Source organism: Ascidiella aspersa, chromosome 3 (assembly GCF_963924565.1).
Source record: "Ascidiella aspersa chromosome 3, kaAscAspe10.2, whole genome shotgun sequence".
NCBI classification, from domain to species: domain Eukaryota; kingdom Metazoa; phylum Chordata; class Ascidiacea; order Phlebobranchia; family Ascidiidae; genus Ascidiella; species Ascidiella aspersa.
In genome coordinates this window covers 37,967,705-37,982,499 of record NC_139449.1, presented here as the reverse complement: position 1 = coordinate 37,982,499, position 14,795 = coordinate 37,967,705, and the positions used below count along the sequence as shown (strand labels likewise).

At 35.4% G+C, this 14,795-nt stretch overlaps 1 protein-coding gene and 1 non-coding gene across 2 annotated transcripts in view; both read right to left on the bottom strand.

Annotated features, from left to right (window-relative positions):
- Positions 1 to 14,795, bottom strand: part of LOC146162858 (bridge-like lipid transfer protein family member 1) — a 77,988-nt gene that overhangs the window by 23,938 nt on the left and 39,255 nt on the right. Inside the window, 20 exon segments of the mRNA XM_083385319.1 lie at positions 748 to 863; positions 1,332 to 1,486; positions 1,993 to 2,051; positions 2,615 to 2,767; positions 3,236 to 3,483; positions 3,847 to 3,976; positions 4,845 to 5,087; positions 5,617 to 5,736; positions 6,631 to 6,722; positions 7,222 to 7,422; positions 7,909 to 8,073; positions 8,458 to 8,572; positions 9,027 to 9,155; positions 9,567 to 9,694; positions 10,152 to 10,260; positions 11,013 to 11,172; positions 11,635 to 11,787; positions 12,602 to 12,816; positions 13,611 to 13,793; positions 14,137 to 14,258. Coding sequence (XP_083241445.1) covers positions 748 to 863; positions 1,332 to 1,486; positions 1,993 to 2,051; positions 2,615 to 2,767; positions 3,236 to 3,483; positions 3,847 to 3,976; positions 4,845 to 5,087; positions 5,617 to 5,736; positions 6,631 to 6,722; positions 7,222 to 7,422; positions 7,909 to 8,073; positions 8,458 to 8,572; positions 9,027 to 9,155; positions 9,567 to 9,694; positions 10,152 to 10,260; positions 11,013 to 11,172; positions 11,635 to 11,787; positions 12,602 to 12,816; positions 13,611 to 13,793; positions 14,137 to 14,258 — 2,996 coding nt within the window.
- Positions 6,175 to 6,249, bottom strand: Trnaa-ggc (transfer RNA alanine (anticodon GGC)). The gene has a single exon. It is a non-coding gene; the product is annotated as a tRNA-Ala (tRNA).

The window sequence follows — 14,795 nt, the reverse complement described above, 5'->3', positions numbered from 1 at the left end:
AAAGAAAACAGTTTAATTAAAGAATAAAACAGTTTTGCACTTAATAAATGATAGTATTTTCAGTAAGATAACAACATGACTTAGGCATTCCTAATATGTAACAGTTATTATTGAATAAGGTAAATTAGGCAATAATTCTGGAAATTCTTGCTGTTGTTTAATTAGGTTTACGGCGTAGGTTAAAAAACTCAGATCTGTATCATATTACAACTATTTTAAATAAAAGTTTATTTCAATAGTTAATAATGTAATCTAAATTAAAACAACCTGTCGTACCTTTATAAAGGCACCCCTATATATTAAATGTTATTCGAAATTGTAGCGAACCCACCGATGTGCATCCACGTTCATCGAAGCGTGCAGATCGCCTTTTTTCCTATTTCGCAATTGTACATTTATAAACGCGTGTTTGTGCTTTTGCTACCTCTTTACCTTAACTTAACCATGTCGCAGCTACGCAATAAAGCACCAACCGCTTTAAAATAAAGACATCTACGTCATATATACCCAAAGCTTAAACTGGTTTCTGCCTGAATTTTAAGCAATTTATTGCAAAAGGAATTTTTATTGAAATTTAATAATTTGGCAATCTTTTTGAATCTTTTAATTCGTTTCATCAGGAAATAACCGGATTTTAAACCAGAAACATGTTAAATCCAAATCAAAGTGATTTCCGCCCGAATTTCAAGCAATTTGTTAGCGACTTTTTTTTTAATAAAATAGTATTCGTACAACATAAAATCTAACCTGTGCTGCGAGAGAAGGTCTTCCATGCGAAGAAGTGTTCAAACTATCTTCATTGTAGAGAGACCTGCGAACCCGTGGTGGTCCGGATCCGTCAACTTCGTCACTCGCAAGAGAATCTAAATGAGCGAGGAAAAAATTATCCCGAGCGGTAGAATCAAGCAAGGTAAATAATAGATTAATTTTGGGGATCAACTTTTTGTTTTCTTGCAGATGACATTAAAGAAACAAAAAAGTAAAATTTGAAATTTGAAACTGTGTTATATTTCGTTTCGTGTGCGCAACTTAAGAAACATCTTTAAAATTATCATAAACTTTGGAATTAAAATTTGTAGACTGTTTATGAACAACTTGAAAAAACACACTTTTTGATTTTTACTTTTTTTTTTAAATAATAATTTTCGTACGTTTTTAACAGAGTCATAAAACAGCTTTTTAAAACAAAACCAAACATATTTCAATCTAAATCCACTTTGTACAAATATTTGAATTGAAATTTTTATTTTGTAATTTTTTTCAGAAAACTCATTCGCAAACAAAGTTTGTGTCAACTATTCATTAAACTTTCCAAAACTATAAAAAATCACCGAAATCCGACGAGTCGCCCCTCTCATCCGCTTTAGTGAGATCGGGGTCGGAAGCAAACACGTCATTGGGCGGGGGGCTTCCCCAGCGGTCCCTGATGTTCCCGGGGGGCAAAGTGGCGAAGGCCGAGTGGGTCAACTTGGGGGAGGGAAGGTGCCTGGAAATAAACGAATTGATAAAAGGGATAATAATATTGAGAAAGGGCATGCAATTAGGAAAAGTATGTTTAAAATTGTATTTATTTTTGGCTTTGATATTCTGACTTTAAGGAAAGGTGCATGGAAATTTTTTGAATAATAATATTTAGCATAAAGGCGTGGAATTGAAAAAAAAATTGTATGTATTTTATTTCTATAAATTTTGTATGCGTTAAGATGACATTCAAATAAAGCTAGACGTATTTGTAATTTCTTTAAAATATAATGTATGTTTAAAAATATCTTAAAATTATAAGTATTCCGAATTAAAAAAACTCGGAAATTAAAAAAAAAAAAAAAATTTACTGTTTAGAAAAAACCTGTGTGTTTACTGTTTAGAAAAAACCTGTACCAAACAGTTGCTTTTTCATAATTTAAAAATTACATTTTTTAAAAATATTTTTAAGTATAACTTCGCGTAATAAAACGACGTCATAGGTTAGTGTGACGTCATAGCGTTACTTACTCTGTCGTGTTGATGACGTGAGACATTGACCTCTGGTGGGTTGGTCGTTTACTAGGATCCTGGAAAAAACATCAACAATTATAAGGTTTGAAACTTTTCAGGAAAGTGGAATATTAAGATTAGACTTTTTACACTTAAATGGTAGAAATGTTATCCTTACAACCGAAAGATTAAATTCTGTGGGAGTAAGTTAAACATACTTTTTTGATGTTTAACGTAATGTGCTAAGACAAAATGTTTTTTTCGATATTTTACGTCGGTTCTCAACTTTGGTTAAATATATGTGTCCAAACAGTAAAATAGGTTTGCCAAAATTTGCTCAAACAAAATAAATTTGAATTTAAAATCTGAACATATATTTTAAAATAAGACAAATAATTTAACCTTGCTTAAAATAATTTTTTTATTGGTTGACCAACCAGTGGTCGAAAAACAGAAAAAAATGTTGCAAATTTAAAACAGAATAGTGGAACTCTAGAGTTAACTAAAAAAATTAAAAAATAGTATTTAATCTAAGATAATAGAATCAAGAACTTGAAGAAAATTACTCCACAATTATTGTTAACTTATAAATGTAGACTCCGCGTAATCATTACGTTTTGAATAACTTCCCTTTACTTACCACGTTCTTAGTGCTGGATCTGCGCAGCCTGTTGCGCACGGTTTGTCTGAACATGGAGGACAAGGTCGACTCAAGGGCGTGGAGTTGTTTCTCTTGTTCCTTGATGAGAGAAGATTTTGCTCCGAGACTCCGAAGGTCGTTCACGATGCGGACCTAAAGGGAGAGCAAGAAAAAATGCTTAAAATTGAGTGACTTACAACAATAGGCAACACGGACTATGCACAATGCACATGTCAACTTTTACGTATTTGTTTTATTTTTAAAAGTTTCCAAAAAACATTTTCCATAAAACTGAGAAAAAGAAAAAAAAGCGCGATGTTCTTTTCCGCCACACAGCGGACACGCTTAGACGGATTATTGGCGATTTTCCGTTTACAGAATATTTGGTGGTGACTTTACATTTTTATTTTCAGGTGTTTAGAGTTAAAAACTATGTGCAGCATAGCAATATCTACTACCAGAAGCGAACAAACTGAGACAACATTAAGGAAAATGGAGGTTCCTTTATTTTCATTGGGTTTAATTTTGGCACCAGGAAGAACATACAACAATTAGGTCAGCCACTGTTAACAGTTAATCGTTTGTCGAAGCGAAAGTATTAAATCAACATATATTTCCAACCTGCTCATTTAGTTCTTGTTCAATCTTTCTTGTTTTTTCCTTGATAGACCAAGCCCTCTCCTTAGAACCCCCCTCCAACAGGGGAGACACCTTGTCGCGAGCACCGTCTGTTACGTCATCGTTAGAGGTCATGTCAAGGTCAGCGAGGCTGCCCGATTGCGACCCCAAGTGAAGTTTATCAGAAGCTGATGAGTCACGTGACAAGTTCCCGTCTTGGCCAGTTATAATTGTCAGGACGTCAACCAGACCTGGAATAATGGTTGCTATGGTTACGCTGGTTTCTATGGTCACAGCGGTTGCTATGGTTACAGTGGTTGTTGGTTTTGGTGTTTTAGTCAACTCACATAAAGTTAGGGACGTTTATTTGTTCTCATTAATCAATCTATGACACATAAATAATATAAACATTTGCAATTTCATGATATTGGACGCTGCGCAGTTCGTCTTCTTCTTTCCGGCAACTTAGAAACCGCTGAAATGTGAGTTACCGGTTAATTTGAGTTTAAAAAATAGAAAACCGCTCCCTAGTAAATTCTGCTTTAGTTAACGGCTTCTCAAATAGGCATTACAGCTCTAAGTAAAAGCTAGTAACTTAGAACTTCAACCCTCACCTGCCAAGCAAGCCCCGATGTTTGTGTCCAGTTCAACGTCGATTCCCTTCATCTGCCACCGCACGTTGGCGCTAGTGAGCGCGGACATGCCGCCTCCATCCGCTTGGTGGCTTGTAGTGTCGGTGCAAACCTTGAAATACAAGGTACGGGGTTAAGGGACTTTATAAGCAAATATACAGCAAAAATAAGTCCGAGCAATTCTATACGGTGATTCGCCTGGCGTTAGATTTATTTGTAACTATAGGCGTGATAATATCGGATCGGAGCCGATACCCGATACCAAGTGGTAGTACGATACTCGTCCGATACTAGGGTGGTATCGGTGACGATCCGTTAGCAAATTGATTCAAGCATATGAGCAATGATTTGCAATCCAACACAGTGATTTCTGCTTTGAAGTTAAATTAACCAAATAAACAGTAGGTTAACAACTGGATGTAACTAAACTGCCCATTACCAAAGCAAATTCTAGCGTAATAACCTGCAAGGATTACCTTTGAACATTTCAATTTTATCTATTTTACGTGTTTGAGCATATTGATGACGTCGTTTGGTAAAGGATCGCGATAATTCTATCTGTATCGGGACTAAAATGTGAAGTATCAGACAACATCAACCACAACCTTATAAGTGCCATCTTGCGCTAGTAAATAGTTTGTGATGGAAGAAATTATTGTTTTTTCCATTATTTAACTCGATTTTACTTACACAAATCAATGAAACAGCAAATACATCCATTTTGACAATTTTAAACATAATAACCACAACACACCTCATAAAAAAAATGATTACTTATCACAGTATTTGGTTATTCTACTGTCCAAGTACTTTAAACATAATAACCGGAAGCCACCTCATAAGTTCCAGCCGGTACAAAGAAATTTTTTCTTACACAAATTAATAAAACTTTTTTTCTTACACAAATCAATAAAACAGCAACTACATCAATTTTGACTACTTTCAACATAACCACAAACCCAATAATAACCACAACCAACCTCATAAGTTCCATCCGGCACTAGGAACGAATTCATGATGACGTAGTCTTTACTTACAGGTCCAGTATTGACCTGTGTCTTGTTCGGCGACCAGTCTTTCCAAGTTTGAAAGTCGTCGGCGAACCTCACACAGAAGCCCCTGAAGCTCCCTCTAGTGACGAGAGAGCGGTCGTAGCAAGCCGAGATCATCGTGTTCTCAACTGTCAGCACGAGGGCGCTAGACAGCTCGTCCTGCGTTGTCAGCTGAAAACGAAAAGGAAGTTGAAGGTATTAGCTCGCGCAGTAAATTAAAGTAGGTTGAGATACCTTATGTACCAGAATTAGCTATGTCAGGGCACTATAATTGTAAAATAATTGGCCGATAAATATTTAACCAGATAGATGGTACTTTTTACCATATTCTTGCTGGTGTTTTTATAACGTTTTGGTGACAGAAACAGATTTTCCATTTTGTGGCACTCAAGCTCCCGTTTTACAAACTTTACCATTTGATTTTTTTTTATAACTTTTAGTATGAATTATATTTAGTGATAACCAAGTAAAACGTGTGAGACTGTGTGTAAATCGCTTATTTAGCATTGCTGTTTCACCGTAACCTTAATTCCAGTAAATAAAAGTGTAAAAACAACTTTCTGTTTTTACTTTATCATTTAAAATATATTTTGTTTAAAAAGAACTAGCTTTGTGTGTAAATCGGCTATTTATATGACCAAATAAAGCGCAAGTTGTACTAGGTGCATTTTCATTCGTTTTGTGTTTCTATTTTTCTTACCGCATATTTGCTGACGTCACTGACTGTGGGAAGGCAGATGCCTACGTCACTGACTGAAAGTTGAAGGAATAAGCTTCCCATCATTGTGGAGGGTTTGTTGCGCTGGATCGCACTCACGACCTTCATCAACAAACAAAAGGATTAGGGTTGAGTAACTATAAATATCTAAATTAAAATTTTGGAGCCTAATGGTCGGTTAGTTAGACGTAGTAGGAAATATCAAAGCCCATACAGAAGTAAGCAAGATGTTTAAGATGAACAAAAATATTCAAAACTTGGAAAACGCTACAATCTATATAAGCTTTGATATTCCTACTACGTTTCAATTAAAAATTCTTTTGTAAGTGAAATTGCTGTAATGTTTTAATAACACGATGTATAGCACCAGCTTCGTAATCATTGAAAATTGTTGTAAGACATTATAAAACTCAAAGATAGGAAGACAACATTGGGTTTTATAAAAATTCTTAGTAAGTTTAATATGTATACTGAAAGCCATAGCAGATTCACCGAATCTGTTGATCTATGATGCAAGCAGGGCAGACTAGAATACCAACTAGCCTGCAGTGAGGTTCGAACTCACGACCTCCGGTCAAGCCGGGACCGTCGCTCTACCAACTGAGCTATGCAGGCTCAGAAGGGAACGAGTCGAGAAACAACCATACGCCAATGCTTGCTCACTTTGTTAGTACAAGCAACTTCGTATTGAAGGGGATCCACAGTACCATATCATTCATACAATGAAACATGCACACACATGTGTGTACATATGTTTTATTGTATAAGTTTTATATTTTAATAACTTACTACTACAACCACAACTACAAACACAATTGGCAATACTGTTTTGTATAAATTTATTCGTTTCAAACCAACCATGTCCTGAAGGCTGGCTATTTTTGCAATAACTTATAGTTGAAAAAATGCCGTTTCTCGAGCAACTTTGACCTCTTAACGTGCTTTTTTTTATGTGGATTTAAAACTATACAGGCCAATTACTTAAGTTTACCGCACCTGTCTAGTGGCTTGCCTCACTCCGTGTCTACTAACTCTCTTCTCCGTCCATTCTTCATAAGCGTGCTTGTAAGCGAGGAATATAAGGATGGCTGGGGAAATAATTAACATTTCATAATAAGGATTTGGGGAAATAAAATATCTTTTTGCGAATCAAACATATATTTGTTTATTTATTTATTTTTTACGTTGTCAACAAGTGTTCCGCAAATTCGTGTTTTAAACAAACTTCTTTACTCCATTTGGGAAAGTGGAATAAATAAAATAGGAAACACCAATGATCTGTTTACAGGAATAGCATTAGATAATAAGGACTGTTTAACTCCACTTAGCCGGATTTTAATGTAAAAAAATATGAACAAATTATACTATGTTATTATTATTTTAATACCTTGTAAATTTGTTTTTAATCTTTAAACAACAAGCCTGTTTTATTATTTAAATATGCTGATCATATTTTTATAAACTATACAATAAATACATATAAAATTATACAGAGAAACGTCAGTTATTTTTCTTAGAATTACATAAATGTTGCTTTAATTGACAAAAAACACGGAACCCTGCTTTATCCACAAAACAAGCACTTACCCTTGTCGAATGCTGTTGGTTGAACGAAGAATATTGGTCGGTTAAGGCTGATTAGAACAACGTTGTTATCCTGAGCCTGCTCTCTGCCTTGCTTCGCGTTCGGAGATAAAGCTACAAGAAAACGTTGATTTTTAGAGAACTATGAAGTATTGAATGTAGCTAGATTAAACTTAGCATGTGTTCCCACAACAGAATCTTGCCCTTCAACAGAACACGTAATGTCAACGATAAAAGTTCTAAAGGTTTTAATAGATCGATCTTCGAACAAACAAACAACTAGCAAGGTCTAAAACTTTTAACATAAATATGCATTCCACCATATACATAAATGGCATCATCAGCTTATATCAATTCAAATGAATTTATTATGAATCATTCATATATTCATATTTGTATTAAAAGTTTTAGATCTTGGCAACTAATTGTTGTTGGAAGCAGTTCGCTCTCAAGCCAGATGCTTGATTTACAGAATTACTTTGGCATTTTGTTATCTGATTAGAGTGAATGTAAAAGTGTAAAAAAATGTACAAATATAATATTGTTAAATTTGACATGTACAATTAGACAAACAAACTAAATGCACCACTTGTCAAAAATGTTAACCACAGAAACGTTTAAATTGACAAAAAAAAATTGCAACTAAACAAGGTAATTAATTTATTCACTCACTAGATGGCGATGGAACACCCTGTTGTGACGTATTTTGCAATCCCAGCCTGGTGTTGAAGTACGCCATCTGGTGGAACTCAGGTTCAGCTTCAGGGTAAACGTTGTTCACATGTAAAGTTCCAAGCGCGAGGTTCAAGTCAACGTGAGCCTTGCCGAACATCTTAAGGTACTTGGACAGGTTTTCTGCAATACAACAAACACAATAAATCCCAACTACTACGTTCTACGTATTATTATCAGATTTCTGCAAAACAATAAAAGTATTTAAAACAAAAAAGGTTTTAAATACTTTTTCCTCTCAGAGAAAGCACAAAAATGAGGGCACATGACCCATTGGTTTGGGAATGAAGTTTTAAAAAATGACATCACAAAAAACAATTAGTCTTAAAACATATCTTGTTCAAGCTTTAATAACGACGATTTTTTTGTTGGTTAGCGTTCATTGTAAATTGGCATCACTTCACAATTTTTCATGACGTCACAAATAAAAGTGGTATCATTAAAAATAATTACAGACTTGTCTAAATAATACTTATATGCTGCACAATTTACATAACCCCCACTCACTCAGTTTCTTCCCCTTTGATGAATGCGGGATTCTGTTTGAGAGTTCGAAAACAATCTTTCCAGTCTTCAACCTCACTGCGTTGCTGGAGGGGGTGGTGGCTGTGAGTCGGATCTCCTGTTAAACAGAGCACAAGCTCACCTACAGTACTTTGCGATTATTATACACAGGTTTTAGAGGTGGCCACTGTAGAATAAAATAACTTTTTCTGTACACTATTTATGAGTTATAATACATTTGTTTTAAGGGGTCGTGGCGGTTAAGTGGATCTCAAACCTGAGTCATGTGCACAAGTCTATATTGTAACTGGGTCATAAGTAACTGAAGCCACTTCTTTACTTTGAGCTACAATATCGACATCAAAATTGTTTTTTGTTGTTTTTAGAGGGATTAAACCAGGGAGACGAACCGTTTGACTTTTCCGGTTCGGTTCCGGTTCGACTCCTTGGATTAACCCTGCAAAGTAATAAGCCTGGGTCTTGTATCTTGTGCGGCAGATGCCTCGCGTTTTTACAGTTAAGAAAAGTTCTGCGAAAAAAAGGAAAATTCTACAAACATCCACTTGTTTCACCTCAAGTTCGATATGCAGCTGATAGAGAAAGTTCTGTCCCGAATCCGAATCCAATGACTGCACGGAAGCCTCACTTCGAACTGAAGTCGGCTTCTTGCCACGCGAGATCTTCATTATGACGTCATTCACCTGGACAATGAGATGTTCAGGTTAAAATGCAAATGGAGTTGATCGGGACCATGTACACTTTATACTTAAAATATTCGAAATATAAAAAAAGTTACTTGTCGGTTCAATTTTCATAATTTTTTGTGTTTTATACCACCACCATCATCACTAATGACAATACTTTATGATAGAGATAAGAAAATAGTGTGACCAAAAAGCACAAAACATAGTTAAGATTATTAGGTCACATTAGAAACTGAATAATATCGTAAGTTCAAATAATCTTTTAAAAATAATAACAAACTCTAAAGAGATGTGTAGTAAAAAAACTTTCATGAAAACAAGAGTTTCCTTCGTTATTGAACTTATTCGGTTTTCTTAAACCCTGAAAATATGCAAATAAGGCTGTTCCGTAAATGACGTCATGATTACCTCGTCCATGAAGATCTCGTGGAAGAACACGAGCTGGTTGAAGAGGTCGGTTGTGAGAGAATGATCAAAACTTCCGATATTTACGTTGATCAGAAGGTACTTCCCCTCACGGAATTCCCCTTCGCTCGCTGGAACCAGACAAATTTGGTTCACAAAAAATATCGTTTGGTTTGGTTAAATTTGATGCAAAAAATAGATTGCAGCAAAATAAAAAGTATTCAGGTTTATTTAAACAAATTGTTTTTTTGTTTAAAGTGTTTAAATTTAGAAAAAACATTTTGAAATAAATATACGGTTTGATAGTAACATTTTGAAGAACAAACATACAGTAACTTGTGAATTCAAAAAATTTTTTTTAAAGCAAAAATGTACATTAAAAAAAAACTATTTAATTTATGCGAACAAAATTATTTGCTACAAAATTAAAGGATTTGAGCAAAACATTTTAAAGCAATCAGAAAATAACAAAGCTTGGGCTTTCAAGAGTGGAATCGTAAACGTCAAGCCATTTTCAAATTTATGAGAATATATCGACAAGCATATAATAATGACGTCATAGTTTGTCATGACGTCATCTTAGCTTACTTGATATGTCGGGTTGCGACCTCTTGTGGCTCATTTGCTTCCCACTCCCCCCGATTGTGGGGAGACTAATCCTGGTCGACACCGGTTCGTTGCTGACGTCATCGTGGAGCTGGAGATGAAATAATCGTGAAAATCTCATATCACGAAAGTGGATGCATGTTTAGCGGGTTCATGTGATTATTTTTATGTATTTCGCGAATATTTTGAGCAACATTTCGTTTTTATCTCGGAAAGGACTTTGTAGGTAATTTCGTTATGATTTTTGCGAATACTTTGTAATTTATTTTGTCATATTTTCGTTAATGTATTGCAATTTATTTCGTGATTATTTCCAGGAACAGTTCGTGATTAATTCCATGATTATTTCCGTGAATACATCGCGAGTAAATACGTGAGAATCCCTGTGAAACCCAGTGATCTATCCAATGAGTATGATAAAATTGATGAATTAATTAATAGTTAAGCAATTAATATCGTGAATACATGGTAAATAACGCAGGTATAAATGCAACTTATTTCATGAATGCTCATGTGATTAATATCGTGCGTGTGTCTAATCTCCGAAAGTAAATGCAGCCCGTGTATAAATGCGCTTAATTTCATGAATACTCATGTAATTATTTTCTGTTATGAACAATTTCGTGAGTATTAAGGAGGGATAATTGTCGTAATTTAAGAAAAGTAAAATAGTAAAAAAATTGCTATTAACGGAATTATTCAAATGAATACTTCGTATATAATTTGATGAATACTCATGTGATTATTTTCGTGAGTGTCTCACCTCTGACACGAAGTGTGGCGCGTGTATAAATGCAACTAACTTCATGAATACTCATGTGATTATTTTCGTGAGTTTCTGACCTCTGATACAAAATGTAGCGCGTGTTCAGCGAGCGTGATTTCGAAGCCAGCATCCGGGCCACTTCTCCCACAACCCTCCAGCGCCCTCGTGTGGTAGGTGACGCGTAGTGAAGGAAGAAGGTTGACGGTCGCTTCAACTCCTTCAAGACGAGCGTCAACACTGCGAGAATACACGGATTAAAGAAAAATTAGAACACATTTTTATAGTTTCTCTTTACATCACGAAATACTTTACATAATTTAACTGCTGTATACACTTCACACAGCTTTACCCTTACGCTTTTCAAATCCTACTGTGGGCATTTTAAGAGCACCGACAATTTCGGGCATGCAGTATGTCCCAATACATTTTTAGGATCTAGCTTTTACCTGCATCCACCTTAACCACAAGCAACAAGTTTGAATATGTATGAAAATATGTTAAGTGGCCCTAACCAGTAATCTATAGGTTATGCTCGGTGTTTTTTTGTAAAAAGAAATTACCTTGTAAAATTTATTTTTTTTGAAGTACTAGAAGTACATACATAATTTATTTCTTATGCATTTTTTCTTTACATCTGTCTAAACGCAAAAGTCACGAAACAAAATAATAGAGCTGTGCTGCAGGAATTCAAAAACCCACTTTATAACGACAGGCAGGTCGTTTACGTCGGATGAGTCCTGCGACATGTCGATGATTGCTGTGATTGCGCTGGGGGTGAGGGGGGTGGTGGGGGGCAGGGTGGCAGCTGAGGGGGTTTCCATCGGTAGGCCGTCAACCACATCGAACGACGACCTAAAAATGAGGTAATTTAGTATTTGTTATTCCTGGACACGATTCAAATAGCTCGTGACCCACTTTAAACAGTCTCATGTCGCCAATAGATTTGGAGCACTGCATTGAGTTATATCGCAATATTTATAAGGTGTATGCATTGGCAGTCGGTCAACTACATCCAACGATGGCCTGCAATTTTAAGGGTCAAATATTAATTTTAAACCCTTTGGGGTAATTTAAATTCAAGACAATAATTCAGACTTTTAAATAATAAATTGTACAGTATTATATTTTAAAACGTTCTGTTTGAGATAAACAACACTGAACGACGAAACTTAGGGTAATTTGTTTTTGTTATTCCTTAACAAGATGCTTCAACGAGTTTTTTGTTTGTTTTTTCTTTTTTATAAGTTTATTGTTCATAGGATACCTGGGCAAAGTACGTCCCGCTTAAGTAGCCTTTTCACCCCGCGGCTTAGTTTTAATCAAACTTTTAGGCAGAAATATAACTTTATTTTTTTCCTGGTTTCAGAATATTTTGTTGAATAAAATACATCTGTAAGTTATCTTCACATATTTCTTAACTTACCAGCTTGCCAATACAAGAATATATTTAACGCATTATTTGTAAAAGGAACCACACTTTTACATCATGAGTAGATCAATTGTTACCCCGACCAGGCAACACATTTTCTGTTTCTCATGACTATTTTTACTCAAACTGTTTTTTTAGTAACAAATTGAAAGGGTTTGGGTAAAACAAATGTCTAACACTTTTCTGCATATTGAAAAAAAAAACGATTGTTTTATGAACAACAACAAATATCCTCACATCTTATAAGTCGGCGTCTTCGAAAACTCCAAAATATGACTCGATAGATTATGGGTACCACGTGACACTACGTCATGCAGTGACGCAGGATGTTGGGGAAGGTCGATCAAGATCAGACCAATCACGATCGAGCACGTGTTGCCGTTGTCGCTATCTCGCTTGTGATTGGTCGACGCGTCGAGGTTACTCGAGGCCACTTCGCAAGTGATGACAGTCTTGAAAAAAGAGAAAGATTTAGTTGAGTGGTTCTTAATCTTGGTAAGGTGGTTACCCCAATCAGAATATAACGGATTTCAATTAGCAAATTTTATTTACAAAAAAATACTATTTTTGTAAGCAACAACACTAGAATGACCTGTATAAATTCGAATTTAAAAGAATAATAAAAACTTTAACAACCCACAATCAACAGGCTATGACTATTGCATGTTATTCAGCAGCTAAAGATAGCATCGCATTTTTTTGTCAATATTGCCCCTTTAAATAGTTAAATTACCCATTTGGGGGTAATTACCCATGGGTTAAGAACCACTGGTTTAGTTGACAATGTGGACAGGATAGTACTGTTGGAATTAACTAAAATATATTCGTAGGATTGATATGAAAATTTCTAGGATGATAAGCTGAACACTTTAGGAAACAAGGATCTCCCGCAGACAATAAAATGTAAAAGAAAGATTCTTGTTTTCCTATCAGATGACGTTATTAGATGATTATTGGCATTTTATACATGTTTGTATTTTGTAGAAAAACTGATAACGCCTATTCATATGGCGAAACATATTTCTGCAATATTTGTTTAAGAAAAGATCTTATATTTTTATAAACAGCTTTAACATTATCTGGATGATTTCGTTAACTTTGGCTTTTGTTCTAGAAATATTTTTACCTTTCAACCAATCAGTCTATGGACTTTCTTCTATTAATTTTAATGCTGATTTTGTTTTACGGTATTTCAACCACTTGTAAAAATCATCAAATAAATGAACCTAGTAGCCTCAGCCCGCACCTTTTTCTTGTCGGGCATATTCTCCGACACCTCACCCCTCACTTGTGCCAACCTCGCACCGAGATCAGACCTCGCCCGCTTAGAGAAGGGACCTAGTGAAGTTTGCGTGTGGGACAACTCAACCTCGAGGCCCGTGAGTAGAACGGAGGCCTTCAGGTCGCCGAACTCTGCAAGGAGTTGTGTCTGTGAAGAAAAAACAATGGAAAATGGTGTTTACATGACGAGATTTTTCGCCCAGTTGCAACATCATTGCCCTGATGTGATGTTATTAATTAAAACGTTGGTATGTTTAATGAAAAACATTTGCTGGAAATATTGTGGTGCCTTTGATATAATGCCTGGCAGCAACAGTATATTCATTAATCAGGTTTTTGATGGTTTATAATTCATGAAGGAGCTGCATAAGATGATGTCGCGAAGACGATATATAAATTTCTTTAAACCAGCGATTTTTAAACTAGGGTCCATGGCACCCTCGAAGCACGTGAAATTATGTTTTTTCGTTCTACAGCAGTGAAACACTGACCTTCTTAATGTGGAAGGTCGCCGACCCCAGCATTGAGACAAAGGGCGATTGGTACGTCACATTAGCTTGACGCGCGATCGTGCTAAGACCACGTGGTCGATCAAACTCCGACTCAAACTCGTCTGTTGGAAAAAGGTTAAAATAATTATGAATATTACAAGCAAAAGAAAGATGCATGGAAACACGGGTGTTCAACATGTGATCTAGAGCTTTTGAAGTCGCTTTTAAACAGCGATAACATTTTACGTAAAACGCGACTGTATTCCATACACGATATCAATAGTCGTAATAAGAATATCAAAGCCCATACAGAAGTAGGTATCATTTTAAACGTTTTATTCGAAACGTTCAAAATGATACTTACTTATGTATGGGCTTTGATATTGTTATTACGTCTTACTACAATCTCCAGTCATTATGCTCCAAAGACATCAAGTCTTTTTATCATCAAGGAAAAATTGCCAAAAAAACTCTGTGCGTGTAGCCATTGAAAATATAAACCATTATTTGTCCTACCCAGATAACAAATTATATTCCATTTAATATATATTGCATGTAAAGAATATGCTTCGTTGTAAAGGTCCAATGCTTGATTGAATTGATTAGTTATTTAATCGGCCTCACAAACGCGTTAAAGGAACTTCAACCAGATAATGGCT